This window comes from Panthera pardus, unplaced genomic scaffold (assembly GCF_024362965.1).
Source record: "Panthera pardus isolate Hobbes unplaced genomic scaffold, ASM2436296v1 HiC_scaffold_18, whole genome shotgun sequence".
In the NCBI taxonomy this organism is placed as follows: domain Eukaryota; kingdom Metazoa; phylum Chordata; class Mammalia; order Carnivora; family Felidae; genus Panthera; species Panthera pardus.
The window spans coordinates 8,112,342-8,132,296 of NW_026526743.1; the positions used below are offsets into that span (position 1 = coordinate 8,112,342).

The window sequence follows — 19,955 nt, forward strand, 5'->3', positions numbered from 1 at the left end:
GAAAAATCTCAGCTACATCAGGAGAAAATGCCTTTAAAGGCACCAATAGAACGTCTTCACCAGAAAAGTGCTCACTGGCAGGGAGGACTTTGAAGTGCAGGTGGGCCAAACTTCCGAGTTTTTTGTGTCAGGAGCTTTTCAGAAATGGAGACTACGTACTTGGAGCCCAATCTCTTGAGTTTTCCTTGTATACTTTCAGTGGCTTCCACTCCCACAGACACCCACAAATTCTGCTACAGCATAGGAACAGTGTGCTGCACAGACCTAATCCTCCCACACTCACGTAGAGGAGATCCTGTTACCTCTCCTTGAGCAAAAGCCTGCACTCAAATCTCATAAATTAATGGGAAGCCTTGCCGACTGACTCTGGCCTTAGGTAGCATCACCTGGAGCACTTAATTAAGCCAACACTGTTGTTTCCCACTACAACAATCGACAGAATCTGAGGAGGGGGCCAACAGCAAGGGTCGGTTTTGAAACTCCACACGCGATCCCATTGGGAACCATTGGGAGCAGTAAGGAAGGCTTTGGTTATTATCCAGGTTTAAACCCATTTCTTCCCCAGTGATCAGAGTTTCTGGACATTGGAAAAAAGAGAGTTACAAAATTAAGAGCCAAACACACCTTCAGCTCTTTAGCCAGCCTTTTCCATGTCTTCCTAATTCCCAAAGACAGGGCTCCAAGGAACCACAGGTGTCTTCCTAGACCTCCCTGTCAGTTGGCTTGGAGAAACTACTCTGTGCCCTGGGAATAAACCTGTCTTTGTCCTTACTGACACCTGAGCTACACTCTTAATGCTCCAACCCAATGCTACCAGCAGCCCCTGCCTCAGAGAACTAAAACAATTCAAAGAATACAGGTCTTCAATAAATACCAATGGGTCCCTGTCTATGAACTTACTCCTTTGTGTCTAGGCCTTTGGAGCATTACACACCCATTTCTCCTTATTCACTTGCTGCAGTTCTTTTACTGGACTGAGATTTCTTTGGAAAATGTCATGCCAAAATTTCTTTTTCCCAAAAAGGGGGAAAATCTAGGATTTGACAGTAGTAACCACATTTGGAAACAAGGGGAGATAAATGACATTTCAACGTGTTTTCTATGCTCTGTCTCTGATGGCACTTGAGGTGAGGTTAGTGGAACTGATCATTTAGTCCTATTGGATGAGCTACCAACCTTCTTGTGAGGAAAATGTTCAACGGATATTGGCACAGTCCACAGGGCATCACTCATTGAGTTTCAAATAGATCCCTCAAAATCTATGCTTGGAATTATTACCCTATAAATAAAGAAACAGAACAAGGCATCAAGCACATTATAGTGGATTACAAGGCTTAGGCCCTAGATCAATGGTCATGCTCAAGCCATATTGGGCCACTGCTGCTATGAAGGCCAGGACCTGGGACCATGGTAGCCTTGGGTGAGGGGGCAGAGAGCAGGGGGTGGAGGAGCTCCTTTGGGGAAGAGGAGGGGTCCTGGGGGAAAGGGGGTTCCTGGGAAGGAGAGTCCTGGCAAGGGAAGGGTATATCAGGAGGGGAGTTGTTCCAGTCCTGTGTCACCCCTATTGTAACTGTGAGAAAACCCGAAGGCTGAGGATGGAAGTTTGATTAGGACTCCTGAGCAATAAATAACACTCGTATCTGTCTGTGTCCTGTTTTTCCCAACATTCATGCCCTAATGACATTGATTCCTACTGAAAACCAATTTTTACCTGAAACTGGCCCATGTAGTCCTTTTAAAAATAGTCCATTTGACAGGGATATCCAGTATCTTTTTACCTTTACTTGGGAGGAAAGTCAATACACCTGGGCAGTAATGCCTCAGGGTCCCACAGAGGGTCCATCCTATGGATGACAATCTTAAGGCTATATTGGATGATAGTAAGTTTTCTGCAGGCTCTCCTTTGTTATAGTATGTACATAATTTTGTTCTCTGCTCCCCTTCTCAAGATTCTTTGCATGACACCAGCATACACCTGTGAAAACTTCTGGTTTTTAAAGAGATATCAAGTGTCCAAAGAAAAATTGCAGTTTGCTCAAAACCAGCATGGGTATTTAAGGCACTTGCTGTCAGAACAAGGACTAGGTTTCAAGGCATCCTGAAAATCAAAAACCTACCACTAAGTACCAATTCTGAGGCTTTTTGTGACTGTTTGGTTTTTGCCGAAATTCGATTCCAAAATTCTCTCTTATAGCTCAAAGTGTATGTACTTTACCAAAAAAGGACAAACTTAACCCTATCATTTGGAAAGATGGGGATGACATAGTAATTGAGACTTGAATGAAAAGTCTAAATCTATAAAAAACTTCTCAACGTCAACACCCAAAAAAACAAGCAACCCAGTTAAGAAATGGGCAGAAGACATGAATAGACACTTTTGGGAGAAAGATAGGCAGATGGCTAACAGACACATGAAAAGATGCTCAACATCACTCATCACCAGGGAAACACAAATGAGATATCACTTTCCACTGATGAGATATGTCAGAATGGGTAAAATTGACAACACAAGAAACCACAGGTGTTGGAGAGGATGAAGAGAAGGGGAACCCTGTTGCACTGTAGGTGGGAATGCAAAGTGGTGCAGGAGCCATTCAGGAGAACAGTAGATGAGGTTTTAAAATAACTAAAAATGGAACTGGAGATGTTTGGGAGCCTCACTTGGTGAGGTGTCTAACTCTTGATTTTGCTCAGGTCTTGATCTCATGGGCATGGGTCAAGCTCCACATGGGGCTCCACAGTGAGTATGGAGCCTCTCTCCCCCTCCACCACTCACACTTGTTCACTCTCTATCGCTCAAATAAATACACATTAAAAGCAAAGAATAACTTAGTTTCTGTCCATGGTGGCCAAAATAAGATACTTGTATGATTTTACTCTTCCTAAATTTCCTAAGACTTCTTTTGCAGACTCTCACATCCTCTAGACAGGATGATGTTCCTCACACCTCAGATATTTTGTGTTTAGGACTCATTTATGGTTTTCCTGCTTTGCATGTGCAAGCTGAGGGGCCAACCTATTGATAGGAGTAGTACCACAAGTAGATCGTCTCCTGAAATAACAGCTACCCCAAGCATCCTTGTCCTAGGGAGCATCTTTGTAACCTTTATACCCAAACTCCCCCATCTCATGAGAAAAATGTAGTCTGTTGTTCTTCCTGTCAGTCATTTATATATTCATGCCTCCCAGAATGTTATGCCAATTACATGTCAGTGATGTTGTAAGTAAAATTGTGAATAAAGTAATGTATTCTAGGGAATCCTGGGTGACCCAAGCGGTTAAGCCTCTGAGTTTTGATCTTGGCTAAGGTGATTTCACGGTTTGAGGTTCAGCCCCAATCAGGCTGTGCACTGATGACGTGAAGCCTGCTTGGGATTCAGTCTTCCCTTCCCTGTCCCCTCCCCTTCTTGTGCTGGAAGTCTCTCTCTCTCAAAATAAATTAATTAAAATAAACTAAGAAAAAATGTAATCTATCTAGTAAAAAATAATAAATTACAGGCATAAAATGAAACCTTTCATAATTATCATATAAGCAGCTTGTTATTAACAATTATGTTGTTAATGGTTCCAGCAATAAGGCCAGAGTCTTAGCAGTAATATAACAGTTTTCCCTGTAATAATGAAGAAACACTTGAAATTATCTTTGAATGTGTATCTTCAATATGAGACATTATAGTTTCCCAATTTATCTGGGTGCGGAGTTTGAAGACTGTTGCACAAAGACAGTTTAAAGGTTAGAAGGTCCTTCAAGAAACAGGGGTAAGGGAAATTTTCTGAACTGTAATGCAACTGACTACAGGTGAAGCTGTAGGGAAAGCTAGGATTTAGGGAATGCAGGCATTAGAGACCAAGTGGTGAACATTGTGTCTTGTATCCTAGGAGAAATGTTGATGTCTTGACAGATGAAATACTCAAGGAAATCCGTTAGCATGTTTAAGTATTTTCAGTTATAATTGTAATAGTGAACTGCCTGGGACAGAAGAAAATGCAGGTGGATGTGTCAGCTGATACATATAAAAAGAAAGCTGGTGGTAGTCAATAATGAATAGACATTTCCAGGCTGAGGAACTGAAATGGATAGATGTGCTGAAGTTCACTTGGTCTATATTGAGCTTTGATGTCAATTGACTCTTTTGAAAAGAAACAGGTTACAAGGATAGTCTTTGCCAGTCTCAATTTTCTTAAAAATGTTAGTTTATTGATTTTGAGAGAGAGACAATGGGAGACAGAGAGAGAGAGCAAGTGAGAACCAGGGAGGGGCAGAGAGAGAGGGACAAAGAGAATCCCAAACAGGCTCTGTGCTGTCAGAGCAGAGCCTGATGTGGGGCTTGATCTCACAAACCCTGATCTCATAAACAAAATCAAGAGACCCTCAACCAACTGAGCCACCCAGTCTCATGTCAATTTCTTAGTTCAGCCTGAACAACCGGAAAGGGACAGGAATTCTGACACCCCCAAAAGGGGATATGACATTCTTGCTCCATGGGAGTTTCAGGAGCCAACCCATTCATCACCCTGTTTCCCATTTGTGAACATCTAGAGGTCAGTCAAGTTTTAAAAAGTAAATATATACATAGACTTTGTAAAATGGAAAGAAGACCCAGCAGTGCCTTCAACTGTCTCTCTTTTGACCTTGTCTGTACTTTCTAACTGATTCCATTCTTCTTTCCAGGTCAGCATTTAGCTCAGGAAGAAGCCCCAGCAGGCAAAGCATCCCAGGATGGGGAAGGAAACTACCTCCTCCAGCAATAGGGACTGCCCTGAGCCAGCAGGACCCTACCTGCCTGACAGCAATGCAATGATTGGCCTGGCCTTCCCCACCTGCCTGTACCACCACCCTTCGTCCTACATTTTCTTTATATAAACCTGGAAGGATTTTCAGCAGGTTGGGGACAGTGTTTGAGATGTTGGTCACCTCTCTTCTCAGTGTTGGCCTCCGTGAAATCTCTTTCTTGTTTTATCACCACTCATCCCACTGCTGTTCTTGCCTTCTCTGGGGGACCCACACAGACCAGGTTTGGCCACTTGCCACTGACAAAATCCAAAGGCAGAGAGATGAGAGGTGGTGAAACACGAGAGGTAGTTATTTCAGGGAGGCTGACACTGCAAAGATGGCTGAATAACGTCTCAAGGACTGTCTCCAAAGTGCTGGATACACTTCCAGGTGTATGGAAGGGAAAAGGGGAGAGGTGGGTGGAGGGGCAAAAGGAGTCAGGACCTGCAGGTAGACAGTGAAGTCTGTCATTGTCTAGGAGTCAGTCTAGGGTAGGGTCTTTCTGGCTCAGGACAGTCTTTGAGGCTTGAGGGGTAGTTCCATTTCCCCTGAGGGATACTTTGTCCTCAGGGTCTTCCTCCTGAGCCAGGAGACAAGCTGGAAGGAACCCAGTGAACAAGTTTGAGGTCAAAATTGAGGCAGCAAAAGTCCTCTGTCTTGCCCTTGGATTTGGTCAGCCATGAGTGGCAGAACTGGGTCTGTCTGGGGCCACTGGAACCAGGTGCTCCTGTACCCTTGGGTCCTGCTTACAAAGTCATTACCACAATCTAGCCAATAAACATATCCTTCATCTCCCATTGTTAATATGTGTTTGTGTACGCGTGTGTCTTGAGAACACTTCCGATAGCCTCTCTTAGCAAATCTCAAGGGTACAATACACTAGTATTAAGCACACTCACCGAGGTGTAAACATTCACTGCTCACACATCCTGCATTAGTAGTGCCTTTTGCCAGTTGTCCAACATCTAAACATTTCCCCCATCCTCAGCCCCTGGCAACAAACTTGCTAATCTTTAATACTTTTGCCGTTTTTAAGATTTGCGTTTATGTGATTTCATATAGTATATATTTTTCTGTATGTGGTTTATTTAACTTAACAAAATATCCTCTAGCAACCTCTAAGTTGCTGGCAATGGAAAAATGTCCTTCTTTTCTGAGGCTGATACATATACCAAGAATAAATTAGATGAAGGATCTCTACCAGGAAGGAGCTAACAGCAAAGATGAAACTTTAATTTTTATTTATTGTAAAGTTTATTGATTTATTTTGAGAGAGAGACAGAGAGAACGAGCAGGGTTGGAGCAGATAGGGAGACAGAGGATCTGAAGTGGGCCCTTTGCTGACAGCAGAGAGCCCCATGTGGGGCTCAAACTAACCAACTTAGTTCATGACGTAAGCCAAGGAGGGACACTTAACTGACTGAGCCATTCAGGTGCACCCACGATGAACATTTTAGAGTTACCTGTCTGGCAGGGCAAACATATGTTGGATAACATTTGCTCTTTCCTTTCTCTTTGAATGTACTTCCTACTTTTTGAGATGTAAATCCCTATCCCCTTCTCCTTAATTCAAAATGGTATATAAGTATCAACTGCCTGACTTTGAGTCTCATCATCTTTCAGTTTTTCATAACTAAGAAATTATTTTTTTTTCTCTTGTGACCATGTCTTATGTCAGTTTAATTGATAGGCTGGCCAAAGAACAGAGAACAGATGAAGAAAAATATTGTCTTCTCGTACACATTCTTTCTGCTGTTAAAAACTGATTTCTGTTCTTCAGAGCTAAAATATAACATGAAGACAGAGTTTGGGAAAAGAGGAATAAGAGCTTTATTGTTTTCCCAGGCAGAAGAGGCTGAAGCAGGTTAAAGCCTTCAACCTTGCAAACCCACCCAGAAGAAGGGGCTGGGGGTGGGGGTGGGGGGTTATAGGGAAATACACGATCCATAGGTTTCAACAGGAATTGTGTTTGTGTTGCCAGCCTTTGTCATCATATTTCCAGTGTGGGACTTGGTTCCTTAAAGACAAAAAAAAAAAAAAAAAAAAAAAAAAAAAAAGGAGGGGGTAAGAAGGGATAAGGAGAGGTTTCCCCAATAGAAAAAAAGCTTACTTAGTTTAATAGCAAGACTTGCTGTTGGTTTCATGTCACCATTTTGGCCTGAAGAAAACAGTTGTATACAGGGGTGCCTGGGTGGCTCAGTTGGCTGAGCATCCGACTTCAGCTCAGGTCATGATCTTGCAGGCTGTGTGCTCAAAATCTTGCGGTTTGTGAGTTCGATCCCTGCATTGGGCTTTGTGCTGACAACTCAAAAGACTTGAGCCTGCTTCTGATTCTATGTCTCCCTCTCTGTCCTTCCCCTGCTCATGCTCTGTCTGTCTCTCTCTCAAAAATAAATACACATTCGATTTTTTTCTTTTTTAAAGAAAACCCTTCTATACATACTCTGGATATTACATAGTAAATGAAGTTTGTGCTTACCCTTGGCTGGAGAGTTCAGTATTATAATGAGGTCATGGTAACAATCTTATTCCCTTGGTTGGCACCACTGTCCACGTGCTTAGGAGTGAGTCAGGGGATGAGCTCAGACAAGGTGGGTATAAGCTCTTTCTCAGAAGACATTACCTTTTGTTGTAAACCTTCTGTTTCCATCACAGGAGACGATAGCCCTGGGGTGTTGTTGCCTGAAGTAACAGATAAGGTTGAAAGAAGAATTAAAATAAAATGAGGGCCTAAGGGCAGTGGGTATCAACAAGTAAGCAGTGAAGGTCAGGTCTTGGGGTCCAGCTGGTGACATTAACTCCCTCTTGCATCTTAGGTACCATTATGAATGCTGCCTATGGCTACTTGGTAACTGTGGCATTTGTCACAGGGACTGCTGACCTTCAGGGATGTGGCCATAGAATTCTCCCAGGACGAGTGGGGATGCCTGAACCAGAGTCAGTGAGAAATGTACAGGGATGTGATGTTAGGGACCTATGGACACCTCCTCTTCTTGGGTGAGGATAACTCCTTCCAGACTTCCCAAACCACACTCAGGGGTTTGTTCCTTCCTTTGAAGACTGTCTCTTGGAAACATCCTCTTTGCATGACTGGGATTCAGATCCCTGCAGTCAGGGAAAGAAGTAGGGGTTTGTAGATACAGAGAAATATCTTCCTGAGGTGTCCTTTTCAGCTGTAGATTCCCCTTCTCTAAGGTTTGGTAAGAGCATCATCATCTATAGATGAGTGGTAATTGTAAACATTGAGTGGCATAAATTGGTACTGCCCACGTATGCTCCCAACTGCTACTCATTCCTGTAGTGGTAGTACTTGAAAGTGAGGTCATGATGTGAACACTGGAAATTCCTGTTGAGTGTACTAAAGGGGCTGTTGGGCCACAGCATTTGGGAAATCATTTTCTAGAATTCTGCACTGTCCTCTCTTGTGTACTGAGCACAATATTGGGTTGAAAGGTAGGATCTGAGAAATAGTTACATTCCTTTTTTTTCTGATAACCAAGTGTCACTGTGTCAAATCCAGACCTGGTCATTTTTTTGGAACAAAAGAGGGAGCTCTGGGATGTGAAGAGAAAGAAGACTGTAGCCTCACCCCTAGGTTGCTGGGCATGAATGAAAAAGATGACAAAGGTGAAATGTAAACAGGGTGAAGCTAGACCTTAAAATGTGGTTGGAGTAGCTCTCCTTGAATGGAAATTAGTTTGAGAAGCCTAGTATTATGTCTGTCCCTCTCATGGCAGGACATCAGCTATCCAACACATCATGCTCTTACATTCTCTAAGGATTCTTTCTTCTGTTCTAGTGATGGTCCATCATCTCCACAGTGAGTGCCAGGAGACCCCCCTTTGGAGTTTGATGGTCTCCAAAGTCTTAGAGCTTCTCCATTGCGTTGAGGGGCCTGGGGAATTCTCCATATTTCTGAGATATTCTATCCTAAGCCATTGCCAATTTCTGTTTTGCCTCCTGTGAGACGGGTGTCAGGGTAGTGGTGGACATACTGTGTTTGGTGCCCAAATCGCAAGAACACTGGGGACAGGGATCATGTGATTTCTGGTTTATGCTTTCCAATGCTACTGAGGCTTTAATTCTTTTCTTAAATTTTTATGTTAGAGTTCTCGGCAGTGTAGAGCACCTGTAGCCCCAGAACTCTATAAATCATGGAAAAGCAAAACAGACAACTGAATGCTCCTCACCCAGGAATGAATTTACCATCTGACTATCCCCCTCAATATCCTTCAGCAACACTCCAAGGACCTCCAGGACATACTGGCTGCCCTGGCCCCAGGTTGGCTACCCTGGCCCCCAGGCTGGCTATCCTGGCCCCCAGGCTGGCTACTCAATTCCACCAGCTGGTTATTCAGGTGCTGGCCCAGTAGGGTTTCCTGTCCAACACCAGCCTGTGTATAATCAGCCAGGTGGACCTGCAGGGGTACCCTGGATGCCAGCACCACCACCTCCATCAGGCTGTCCACCCAGATTGGAATATTTAAGTCAGACAGATCAGATACTGGTTCATCAGCAAATTGAGCTTCTGGAAGTCATAACAGGTTTTGAAACAAATAACAAATATGAAATTAAGAACAGCTTTGGACAGAAGATTTACTTTGCAGTAGAGGATACAGACTGCTGTACCCGGAATTGCTGTGGGGCTTCTCGGCCTTTTACCATGAGGATTATTGATAATATGGGCCAAGAAGTTATAACTCTGGAGAGACCACTAAGGTGTGACAGCTGTTGTTGCCCTTGCTGCCTTCAGAAGATTGAAGTCCATGCTCCTCCTGGTGTACCTGTAGGTTATGTTACTCAGACCTGGCATCCATGCCTGCCAAGGTTTACAATTCAAAATGAGAGGAGAGAGGATGTACTAAAAATTATTGGTCCATGTGTTGTGTGCAGCTGTTGTGCAGATGTTGATTTTGAGATTAAATCTCTTGATGAAGAAACTATAGTTGGCAAGATTTCCAAGCAGTGGACTGGTTTTGTGAGAGAGGCATTTACGGATGCTGATAACTTTGGTATCCAGTTCCCTTTAGACCTTGATGTGAAAATGAAAGCTGTAATGCTTGGTGCATGTTTCCGCATTGATTTCTTGTTTTTTGAAAGGAGTGGAAACACAGAATAAAAAGAAGGAGTGTGGTAGGGGATCAACGAAAACCTCAGAAAGTGTGAAGTCTGTATACTTACTGGGACTTTGCCAAGGAAAAACTAATTGGTTTTCTTTTCTTTATTGAAATGACTTCTAGCATTTGTGAATTCTACTGTGATGCCTGGTATATGTGATGACTTTTCAAATTATAGAGTTTATTTTCTATATCACTTACCTATAAATGTTTTTATGCATTTTGTTTTGTTTTATACATTTTCTTTTTCATTGTGTATTTTAGAGAAAGGATATGTTAATTTTTTTATATTTAATCATGAAACTTCCTGTGGCAAATTGTTCTGAACTACAATCTGTTTTATTTTCAAATTTTACACCAAATTAAGTCCTTATTAATTTTAAAATATAAATGTGCATTTTATTAAATATGGTTCCAATTTATTTCACACGTAACAATTGTTATTTTCCAAATAATGTCTGTTCAAAAAAGTTAAAAATGAATATAATTTGTTTCCTTTACAATTATGTTAAACTAATACTTAATATTCATATTACCAAAGAAAAATAAAACATGTATTTGTCTTTTGTTCAGCAAGTCACAGTATATTAAACTTCTTTTGTAAGCTAATCTGCTACTATAAAAAAATTTTCATTATTGATAAGAAAATAAATTACAGATTTTTTAAATGATTTTCTGAAAAAGACATGCCCTAAAGAAGGATGCATTTAAAAATTCATTTAGAACTGGACGATTGTTATAATTTTTGAAGTAATTATTTACACGTGGAATGTTTAGCTCCAGTATTCATTCTGTCTTTCACAGAGCATGATAGTTAGGAGAGCACTCAGGTGTTCAATAGAACATATATATTCCATCTGAGTAGAAAGTGCAGTAACTGTCTGTTATTTACATGAACAAACAACTGAATTAAAAATTATGGATATAAAAAATTTTTATGTTAATTTATTTTTGAGCAAGAGAGAGAGGGAGACAGAGCCATTGTGGGGGAGGGACAGAGAGAGAGGGGCACAGAATCAGAAGCAGGCTCCAGGCTCTGAGCTGTCACCACAGAGCCTGACGTGGGGTTCAAACTCACAGATCATGAGATCATGACCTGAGCTGAAGTCGGATGCTCAACAAACTGAGCCAGCCAGGCGCCCCACTGAGGCTTCCATCTTCATCGTACAACACTGAGATTGAGTACTTTCATCAGATAAAAAAGCACTTTCTAAAATGAGAAAATCTCATCCTCTGTTTCACTTCAGAAGTTCATTTTTCTTATGAACGATAAGAAATTTCCACTCTATGTGTTCCATTCCTCAATGGTGAACTAGTCTATGTGTATTCTCGCATTCCTACCAACATTAATGCCACAGGGGAACTAGAACATTGAGAACTTAGAACTCACAATCTGTAATGAAGTCTCAATGGTTACATTATTTCTTAGTAACTTCATCATTTCCAACTTTTTTTCTTGTATAATAGCAAATTCCTGTGTCTTTGTCATAAACGTTTTTACTTTCTGAGGGTTCTTCATGAGATTCATTTCTGATTCATTTGATCGAAATTCTGACATGGCATGCACCTCATGAGGTATGAGGTAGATCATTTGGGTTGACCTGTTGGTCGTGCAGAGTTTTCCTGATATCATTTAGTTACGTGTTCCCTCTTCTTCCTCCAGGAGTCTCTCTAAGATGATCATTTGAATTGTTTGCCATGCTTTATTGGCTTGATATTTGAATAAAATGGATATTTTCATGTTGGCATGTAGACACTGATTACATATTTGTTCTGGACGTTTATTTCACAGCTGTCATATGTGGCCTTTGAAGAATGTTAGGCACGTGATCCCAATGTGACCCATTACAGGTTCCTTATTTCCTGTGTGCTCTATGCTGGATCCCTCCACTAGAAGGTGGATATATTTTCTCTGTTATCATTAAGTATCTTTATGGGAAGATATGCATAATCATCTCATTTATTCTGGAAGCTTCCTCCTTCATTTCTCTTTGTTTCTTGTCTGCTTTGGAATGAAGGATTTCTCCTATGTGTGCTGTAGGAATTGCTGTTTGAAGTAGAGATTGTGAATCAGGGCTCAGTCCTGTAAATTTCCATTGTATTCTGCCGGTGTGACCCATATATACTCTTCCTTATCTCTTTTCTGTTGCTCCAGAAAAAGAAAATATGCATCATATATGTTCAAATGCCTTCAAATTGTAAAATGTAATCCAGCACAAAAGAGAATTGAGACCTAGACTTTCAATGCTATAAAAGACTCAAAAACAATACCTATTTCTATTTGTGAGTGTGTATATTTGTGGTGTTAGCAAGTCACCAAACCCTTCTCCACCAATAGATATATAAGCTTTATGTCATTGAAAACATTTCTTAGTTTTAAGGAGAGTAAACATTTTATTCTATCACTTTTATTCTTTTGTATTCAATTTGTAATATTCGTAATTTATGTGATATCCTCACTTTTCGTTTTATGTTACTCAGTTTTGTGGTTTTATCATATTTGCATTACCATTGTCATATTGAAACTTTCTGTGAACCTTCTTATAGGATGATCTCTGTATAATGGTTGGTGTGTTTCTCTTAGGTGAATTAAGTCAGATCATCTGGATAAAGACACATACTATACTATTACTGCAATTGTGCCACATATTCTTTTGAAAGATGAAAAACAATACTAGTGTTCTTATAAGTTACTGGGATTGGTGGGTGAATTTATGCAAAACTGTTAGAATGGTCTGTACTGTGTAGTAAGTGTTCAAGGAGAATGGTTGTTTCTGTTCATGATATGAGGAGTAGTAATTTGCTCATTATTCTTCAAGTTCAAAGTCCTCCGTGATTTCTTCTTCTTCTTTTTTTTTTTCTTGGAATATAGAAGTGTGGCTCTTGAAGTGAAGATGTTGGCATGAGTTTCAGGCTTGTGAGAAATGTAGAAACTCAGGCCCCACCTAAAAATCCAAATCAAAATGTGAGTTTTAAGAAGATGCTCTGTTTGTTTTCATACACATTGACATTGAAGTGCACGTGTAGGTCACCATCACTTTTTCATTATTGCATGCCTCTGTTTTCTTCTGTAGTATATTATTTTGATAAATGATTTTCTAGTATGCTGCAAATCAGGAAGTTTGGTGCCACCAGAGTACTCTTTATGTTTCAAGATTATTGTGGTTATATATTATCCTGTAATATCCATGTGAATGTTCCATTTGGTTGTGATCTTTCTGCCAAAAATGTCATTGGGAATTTGATGGAGGGGGCAAGGAATCAGTAGATCATTTAGAGTATACTGACAGTTGGATAATTTGATGTATTCCAATGTAAGAACATGGATGTGTTTTCACTTACTTCTTTCGATTCTTCACAATATTTTATAGTTTTCTTTTCACTAGTTTTGACCTCTAACATTATTTTAAGTCTTAAGCAGTTTATTCTTTGTGACGATAATGTAACTGTTAATTATATCTTTGGGGGAATTGTTCTTTGTTGTGTATAAAGAATGAATTTTTGTGTGTTGGTTTTGTAATCTCCAATTTTGTAAAATTTGTTTGAGTTTTAATAAGTTTTTCAAAATGAGGATTCTTCAGGGGCACCTGGCTGATTCGTTGGTGGAGTGTCTGACTGCTGATTTTGGCTCAGGTCATGATCCCAAGGTCATGGAATCAAGCCCTGCCTCAGACTCCACACCGCATGGAGCTTGCTTGAGAGTCTCTGCCTCCTTGTGCCCCTCTCCCTAGTTGCACAAACTCTCTTTCTCCAATAAAATAATTTAAAATAAAAAAAAAATAGGGATTCTTCAGAGAAAAAGAAAATAGTATCGTGACAGACTAGGAGTATCCTACCCTCATCACATCCCACCCACACACATGTAGATAACCACCAAGCTATCCTAAGTATCCCAAAAAGCAACCTTAAGACTGACAGAGGAACTACTCAGCTAATGAGAGAGAAGAGGCACATCGAAGATTGTAGGAAGTATAGAGATTTGGCTGGGGAAGCAACAGATTATAGTGCTGCTGAAAGCAGGGAGCAGTGGTTGTGGAGAAGGGTAGGAGAGTGGAGCCCAAAGAAGAATGCACAAGGAGAATATTTCCCTAGTGTCATTGTCTTGGAAAATGAGAAGGCCTGCATTTTTTGTGTTCTTGCAAGCAGTGTGGCTTCAAGCCTCGAGTTTTCAAGATCAGCAAGCTTGGCTGGGAAAGATTCTAGAGGGCTCTGCACTGCTCCTGAACAGAAGGTAGGCCCACAACCTGAGGGTAGACAGCATGGAAACAGCAATGTGAAGAGCACTTGGGGCACACATGAGTGAGATTATTTGATATCCTAGTGGCCCTTCAATGAGGTGCATGATGGGAACAAATGAGCTGGCTCGTTCCATTTCCTTCCCATCCTCCTCAGCAGGAACACAGAGCACCCTGAGAGAAAGGGCACAGCGGGGACACTGGCTGTCTGCCTTACTTACAACAAGCCCCAAGCCCCTATCCTCTGGTGGGACTGCCCATCTCAGTCAAGCCTGACTCAATCCCAGCAAGGCTGCCCCTCCCCAAGAGATTTGCTTAAGCTGTTTCCCACACCTCACATGACCACACAGTTCTGTAGGGCCTCAGTTCTGGTGGAGGTGATGTCAGGTCTCATCTCACAAGCAGCCCACAGCATAACTAGTTAAAACTCAATCTATTGAGGACAGGGTCCAAACCCTGGAAGGAGAGCCTCAGCAGACCACTGGCCACAACGAAAGAGCAGGAGACATAACTGAATGTTTTAACATACAGAGGGTGCCAGAGACTTAGACAAAATGCCAAGATGGAAGATTTTATCCATAATGAAAGAACAAGTTATGGCCACAGCCAGAGTTCTAAGTGAAACCTTTGTCAGTAACATTCTCAATAGTAAACTGAAGGAACTACATTATGGATACTCACTGGGCTTGTGAAAAGACAACAACAGTGAGACTCTTAACACAGAGACAAGAGGCTTAACAAAGGATGAGAGATGCAGAATGCAATAAATGAGATGAGAAACACATTGATTCAATGAACAGCAGGTTGGGGGAATTAGAGCAGCAAATTAGTGACCTTGAAAACAAAATAATGGAAAATAGTGAAGCTTAAGGTGGAGAGAGTGAGACAGACAGACAGACAGAGAGAGGAGACTTAGGCAACATGTAATAGACTTAGGAAATCAGGGGCTCCATCAAAAGTGATAACATTTATATTACAGGGGTCACAGAAGACGATGAGAAAGGGGGTTTAGAGAAGTTATTTCAGGGAACAGTAGCAGAAGGCATCCCTAATCAGTTGAAGGAAACAGACCTACAGACTCAGGAGGCACAGAACTCCATTGAAATCACCAAAAGGAGACCAGCACCAAGACATCTTGGAATCAAGTTTGCAAACGATGATGAGAATGACAAAATCTTAAAAGCAGCAATGTGGAAGAAGTATTTCACCTACCATGAACAAACCATAAGACCAGCTCAAGATTTCTCAACGGAAACTTGGCAAGCCTGATGGGAGGAAAGGTAGATTCAAAATGCTGAATGGGGAAAATATGCAGCTAGGAATACTGTATCCAGGAAGACTATCATCCAGACTAAAGGGGAGAGAAAGCGATTTCCAGTCAAACAGAAACTAAAGGAGTTTGTGACCACTGGAACAGCACTCCAAGGCATGTTCAAGGATAGTCTTTGAATGCAGAGGAGTCCAAAGGGGCTCAGACTCACAAAGTGTCAGATCAGGAGCCACTTGAAAACCAAGAGTCAGACAATTAACTGACTGAGCCAACCAAGCGCCCCCAATTTGGTCTCCTTTTATGTATTTTTTCTTGCCTAATTGTTGTGAAGAGTCCCAGTACTGTGTGGAATGAGAGTGGGATAGTCGCTTCATTACCTTGTTTCTGATCCTATAAGAGGAGCTTTTGGTCTTCTCATTGGTTATGTTAGATTTCAGCTTTTCACACATACATGATCTTTATTAGGTTGACTAAGTTTCCTTTGATTTCTCCTTTATTGAGTATCTTTAATCGTAAAATGGTGTCCAATATGCTCACTTCCTGTCCTGTATCAATTGAGATTATCCTCTCTTTGTGATCTTTAGTCTGTAATGTGCAGTCCCAACTCAGTCCCAACTCGATAGTTTGCCATATGGTGAAACACCCTTGAATTTCAAGAAGAATTCCCAGTTGATTATGTTGTAAAATGGTAAAATGTGCTTTTGATTCAGTTTGGTTTTTGTTTTTTTGAGAAGGAGAAGGAGGAAGAGGAGAATGGGAGGGGTAGAGAGTGAGGAGGAAAGAGGATCCCAAGCAGGTTTCACAGTCTGCAATGAGCTGGACATGGGGTCTGATCTCCCGACTGAGATCATGATGTGAGCTGAAGTCAAGAGTTGGGTGCTTAACTGACTTAGGTACCCAGGCTCCCCTATTTGCTTAGTTTTATGGTGGACTTTGCATGAATATTCCCCACAGGTAGTAATTCATATTCTTGTATACTTGTCGCACCTTCCTTTGGCTTTGATAACCTGTTAATGCTCATATGATCAAGTGGTTTCATAATCTCCCTTCTCTTCCCTCCCTGGAAATGTTTGGGGAGATTTCTAGTACTTTGTCGTGTGTGTCTATGAATGATCCTGTGAATTCATGTGGTACAGGACTTCCTTGTTGGGAGTTTATTTGTTACAGTTTTAATATACTTAGTGGTTGTAAATCAGTTGACTTTATTCTTTTTCTTTTTCTTTTTTTTTGAATGTGAGAGATTCAGTGAGTGGGAGTAGAGGGAGAGAGAGAGAGAGAGAGAGAATCTTAAGCAGACTTCATGCTTAGGGCAGAGCCTGATATTGGGGTCCATCACATGACCCTAAGATCATGACCTGAGTCAAAATCAAGAGTTGGACACTCAACCGACTAAGCCACCCAGGCTCCCCTTTCATTATGTTCTTTTCTCCATGATGATGTCAGGTAGGTTATACCTTTTTTTTTTTTTTTTTTTTTTTTTTTTTTAAATTTGTTTTCAACGTTTTTTATTTATTTTTGGGACAGAGAGAGACAGAGCATGAACGGGGGAGGGGCAGAGAGAGAGGGAGACACAGAATCGGAAACAGGCTCCAGGCTCCGAGCCATCAGCCCAGAGCCTGACGCGGGGCTCGAACTCACAGACCGCGAGATCGTGACCTGGCTGAAGTCGGACTCTTAACCGACTGCGCCACCCAGGCGCCCCGGTTATACCTTTTTTGAAATACGTAGTTTTTTTTTTTTTTTTGGATACATATTTGTTAGCATGTTATTATCCTTTTTCCCAATTATAATTACTTTTATTTCTATGATATCACTTGCACTGTGTCTTGTTTTATTTCTTCACTTCAGATTTTAGGTGAACTTCAATTTTTCATCCTTACTTGATGGCGTTATAGATCTGTGAAATTTTTGGGTTATTTCTGAAAACAAACTCGTCCTGTTGTTTTATTCCTACTTTTGCTATATCGTATTTGCATAATTTCTGTTTGACTTTTCAGTTAAATGTCCTTCTAAATTTTGGCTCATAAAGTACTTTCCTGATTCTTGTGGCACAGGAATGTGATTTGTGCTACACTGTTAAACAACTACAGAATGATCTATTAGGCTATATCTTCAGCACGTTGTGTTTAAGTTTCTGTGTCAAGGAAGAATGAATTCCCGATGAATCCTTCTCAACATCTTCCTGACATTCTCTGACTGATTTGAAGGTTGTATATTAGAAGTTGTCAGTACCTTCATGTGAGAGTAGTAATTGGAATGATGTTCCTTTTTTTGTTATTTGCTATCTTTCAGCTATATCTTCACATGGCACCCAGAGCTTCCTGCCAAAGCCATGCATAGAAGCCTCTTCCCAAAATGTGTCACTGGGTACATGGAAACATCATGCCCTTGAGAATTTACACTTAATGATAAACTGGGACAGTGGAAGAAAGAATGAAGCACATCAGAAGTTTCATGAAGGACGTGGTCCAATTGAGACGACCGCCCATAACAAGAACTTCACAGCTGCAGGTGGCCAAGGACATAAAACTTCTCGGAAAACTGCCCTTTTTACATCCACTATTTGTGCAAAGCACTGTTCACCTGTAAGCAGAAGTTCCATTCAAATATGCAAACATACATATTTGTACAACGAAAATTTGGAACATTTGGAAAGTTACCTCGTCCACGCTGAAAACAATGCTTTGAACCGTTGTGAAAGTGGGATTGGATTGGCCTTTCAGTCAAATATTTCTAAAACTCAGAGATTCAAAAATGAAGATAAAAGGCCTAGGACGTCTCAATTTGGGAGGTGCTTCACAGAGGAGGTGACCCTGCAACATTACCAGAGCATTTTCAATGGAGATACACTGGCTCAATACAGTGAATCTGAGACACAGTCTAACCAGGGCTCCCATGTTAGCAAACGTCTGAGGACTCCTCTGCAAGAAAACCATTTTGAATCTAATAAAGATGAGGAAGTCTTTTATCCAAACTCCAAATGTACCAAGAGAAAGAGTATGCAGAGGGGAGAAAATACTTCTAAGTATGATGAATGTGGGAAAGCTCTGAAGCAGTCCTCCAGTATTGCTGATCATCAGAGGATTCATGGGGGTGGAAACCCATACACATATAATGAATCTGGGAACATGTTTAATCAATCATTAAGCCTAAATACCTATAAGACAAGTGGTACTGGAGAGAAAAGGTACATTTGCAAGGAATGTGGCAAAACCTTTGACAGGCACTCGACACTACCTCAACATCAGCAAATGCATACTGCAAAAAAATTGACAAATGTGAAGAAGGTGGTCAAACCATTAAGCATGGGTCATCACTCCATGCACACAGGCAAATCCATACTGCACAGAAACCTTACAAATGTCAAGAATGCAGCAAGGCCTTTAGCCAGCAAACATCCCTTAGTCAACATCACAGAATCCACACTGGAGAGAAACCTCACAAATGTCAAGAATGTGGCAAGGCCATTAGCTAGCAATTATCCCTTAGTCAACATCACAGAATCCACACTGGAGAGAAATCTCACAAATGTCAAGACTGTGGCAAGGACTTTAGTGAATACTCAACCCTGACTCGGCATCACAGAATCCACACTGGTGAGAAACCTTACCAATGTCCAGAATGTGACAAAGCCTTTATCCAGCACTCACACCTTAGTAAACATCACAGAACTCATACTGGAGAGAAATCTTACACATGTCAAATGTGGCTAGGCCTTTAAGGTGTACTCACAGCTTACTCGACATGAGAGAATTCATGCCAGAGAGAAACCATACAAATGTCAAGAATGTGGCAAGGCCTTTAGTGAGTACTCAATCCTTACTCGACATCACAGAATTCATACCAGACAGAAACCTTACCAATGTAACAAATGCAGCAAACTCTTAATTTCTGTTCTAGCGTTATTCAGCATCACAGAATCCATGTTGGAGAGAAACCTTACCAATGTCAAGAATGTGGCAAGGCCTTTAGGTTGCAGTCAAACCTTACTGATCATCACAGAATTCATACTGGACAGAAACCTTAACAATGTAAGACATGTGGCAAGGCCTTTACCAAACACTCAAAACTTACTCGACATGACAAAATTCACAGTTGAGAACCTTACCAATGTAACGAGTGTGCAAAAGGCTTTAATCACCATTCACCCTTTATTCAATATCACACAAACCATTTTGGAGCAAACGTTTAAGACAGAGTTTAAGACGTTGAGAGAACTTTTTTTTATTAAAAATTTTTTTTCTTAGACAGAATGAGTAGGAGGGTGGAGAGAAAGAGACACACAATATCAAAAGTAGGTTCCAGGGTCTGAGCTGTCGGACTAGATACCTCCGAGCCTGAGGCAGAGTTCGAACCCACAAGTCGTGATATCATGACCTGAGGTAAAGTTGGATGCCTCAGTGACTGAGCCACCTAGGCTCCCAAAGACTCTAAGAGAACTTTTAAGGACTGTTCAATGCTACTCCACATCACAGACTCCACATGGAAGATTAACGATACACAAGTAAACAATGTGGCAAGACTTTGCTCAATGCTGATCCCTGATTTCTTGTCAAAGA

At 41.1% G+C, this 19,955-nt stretch overlaps 2 protein-coding genes across 2 annotated transcripts in view; one reads left to right on the top strand and one right to left on the bottom strand.

The window, feature by feature from the left end:
- Positions 1 to 19,955, bottom strand: part of LOC109259246 (zinc finger protein 678-like) — an 88,360-nt gene that overhangs the window by 26,495 nt on the left and 41,910 nt on the right.
- LOC109259288 (phospholipid scramblase 1-like) lies at positions 8,889 to 10,150 on the top strand. Its single transcript, XM_019436803.2, is given in 2 exon segments — positions 8,889 to 9,052; positions 9,055 to 10,150. Coding segments are annotated over 2 exon segments (963 nt in total). The 5' UTR covers positions 8,889 to 8,928; the 3' UTR covers positions 9,894 to 10,150.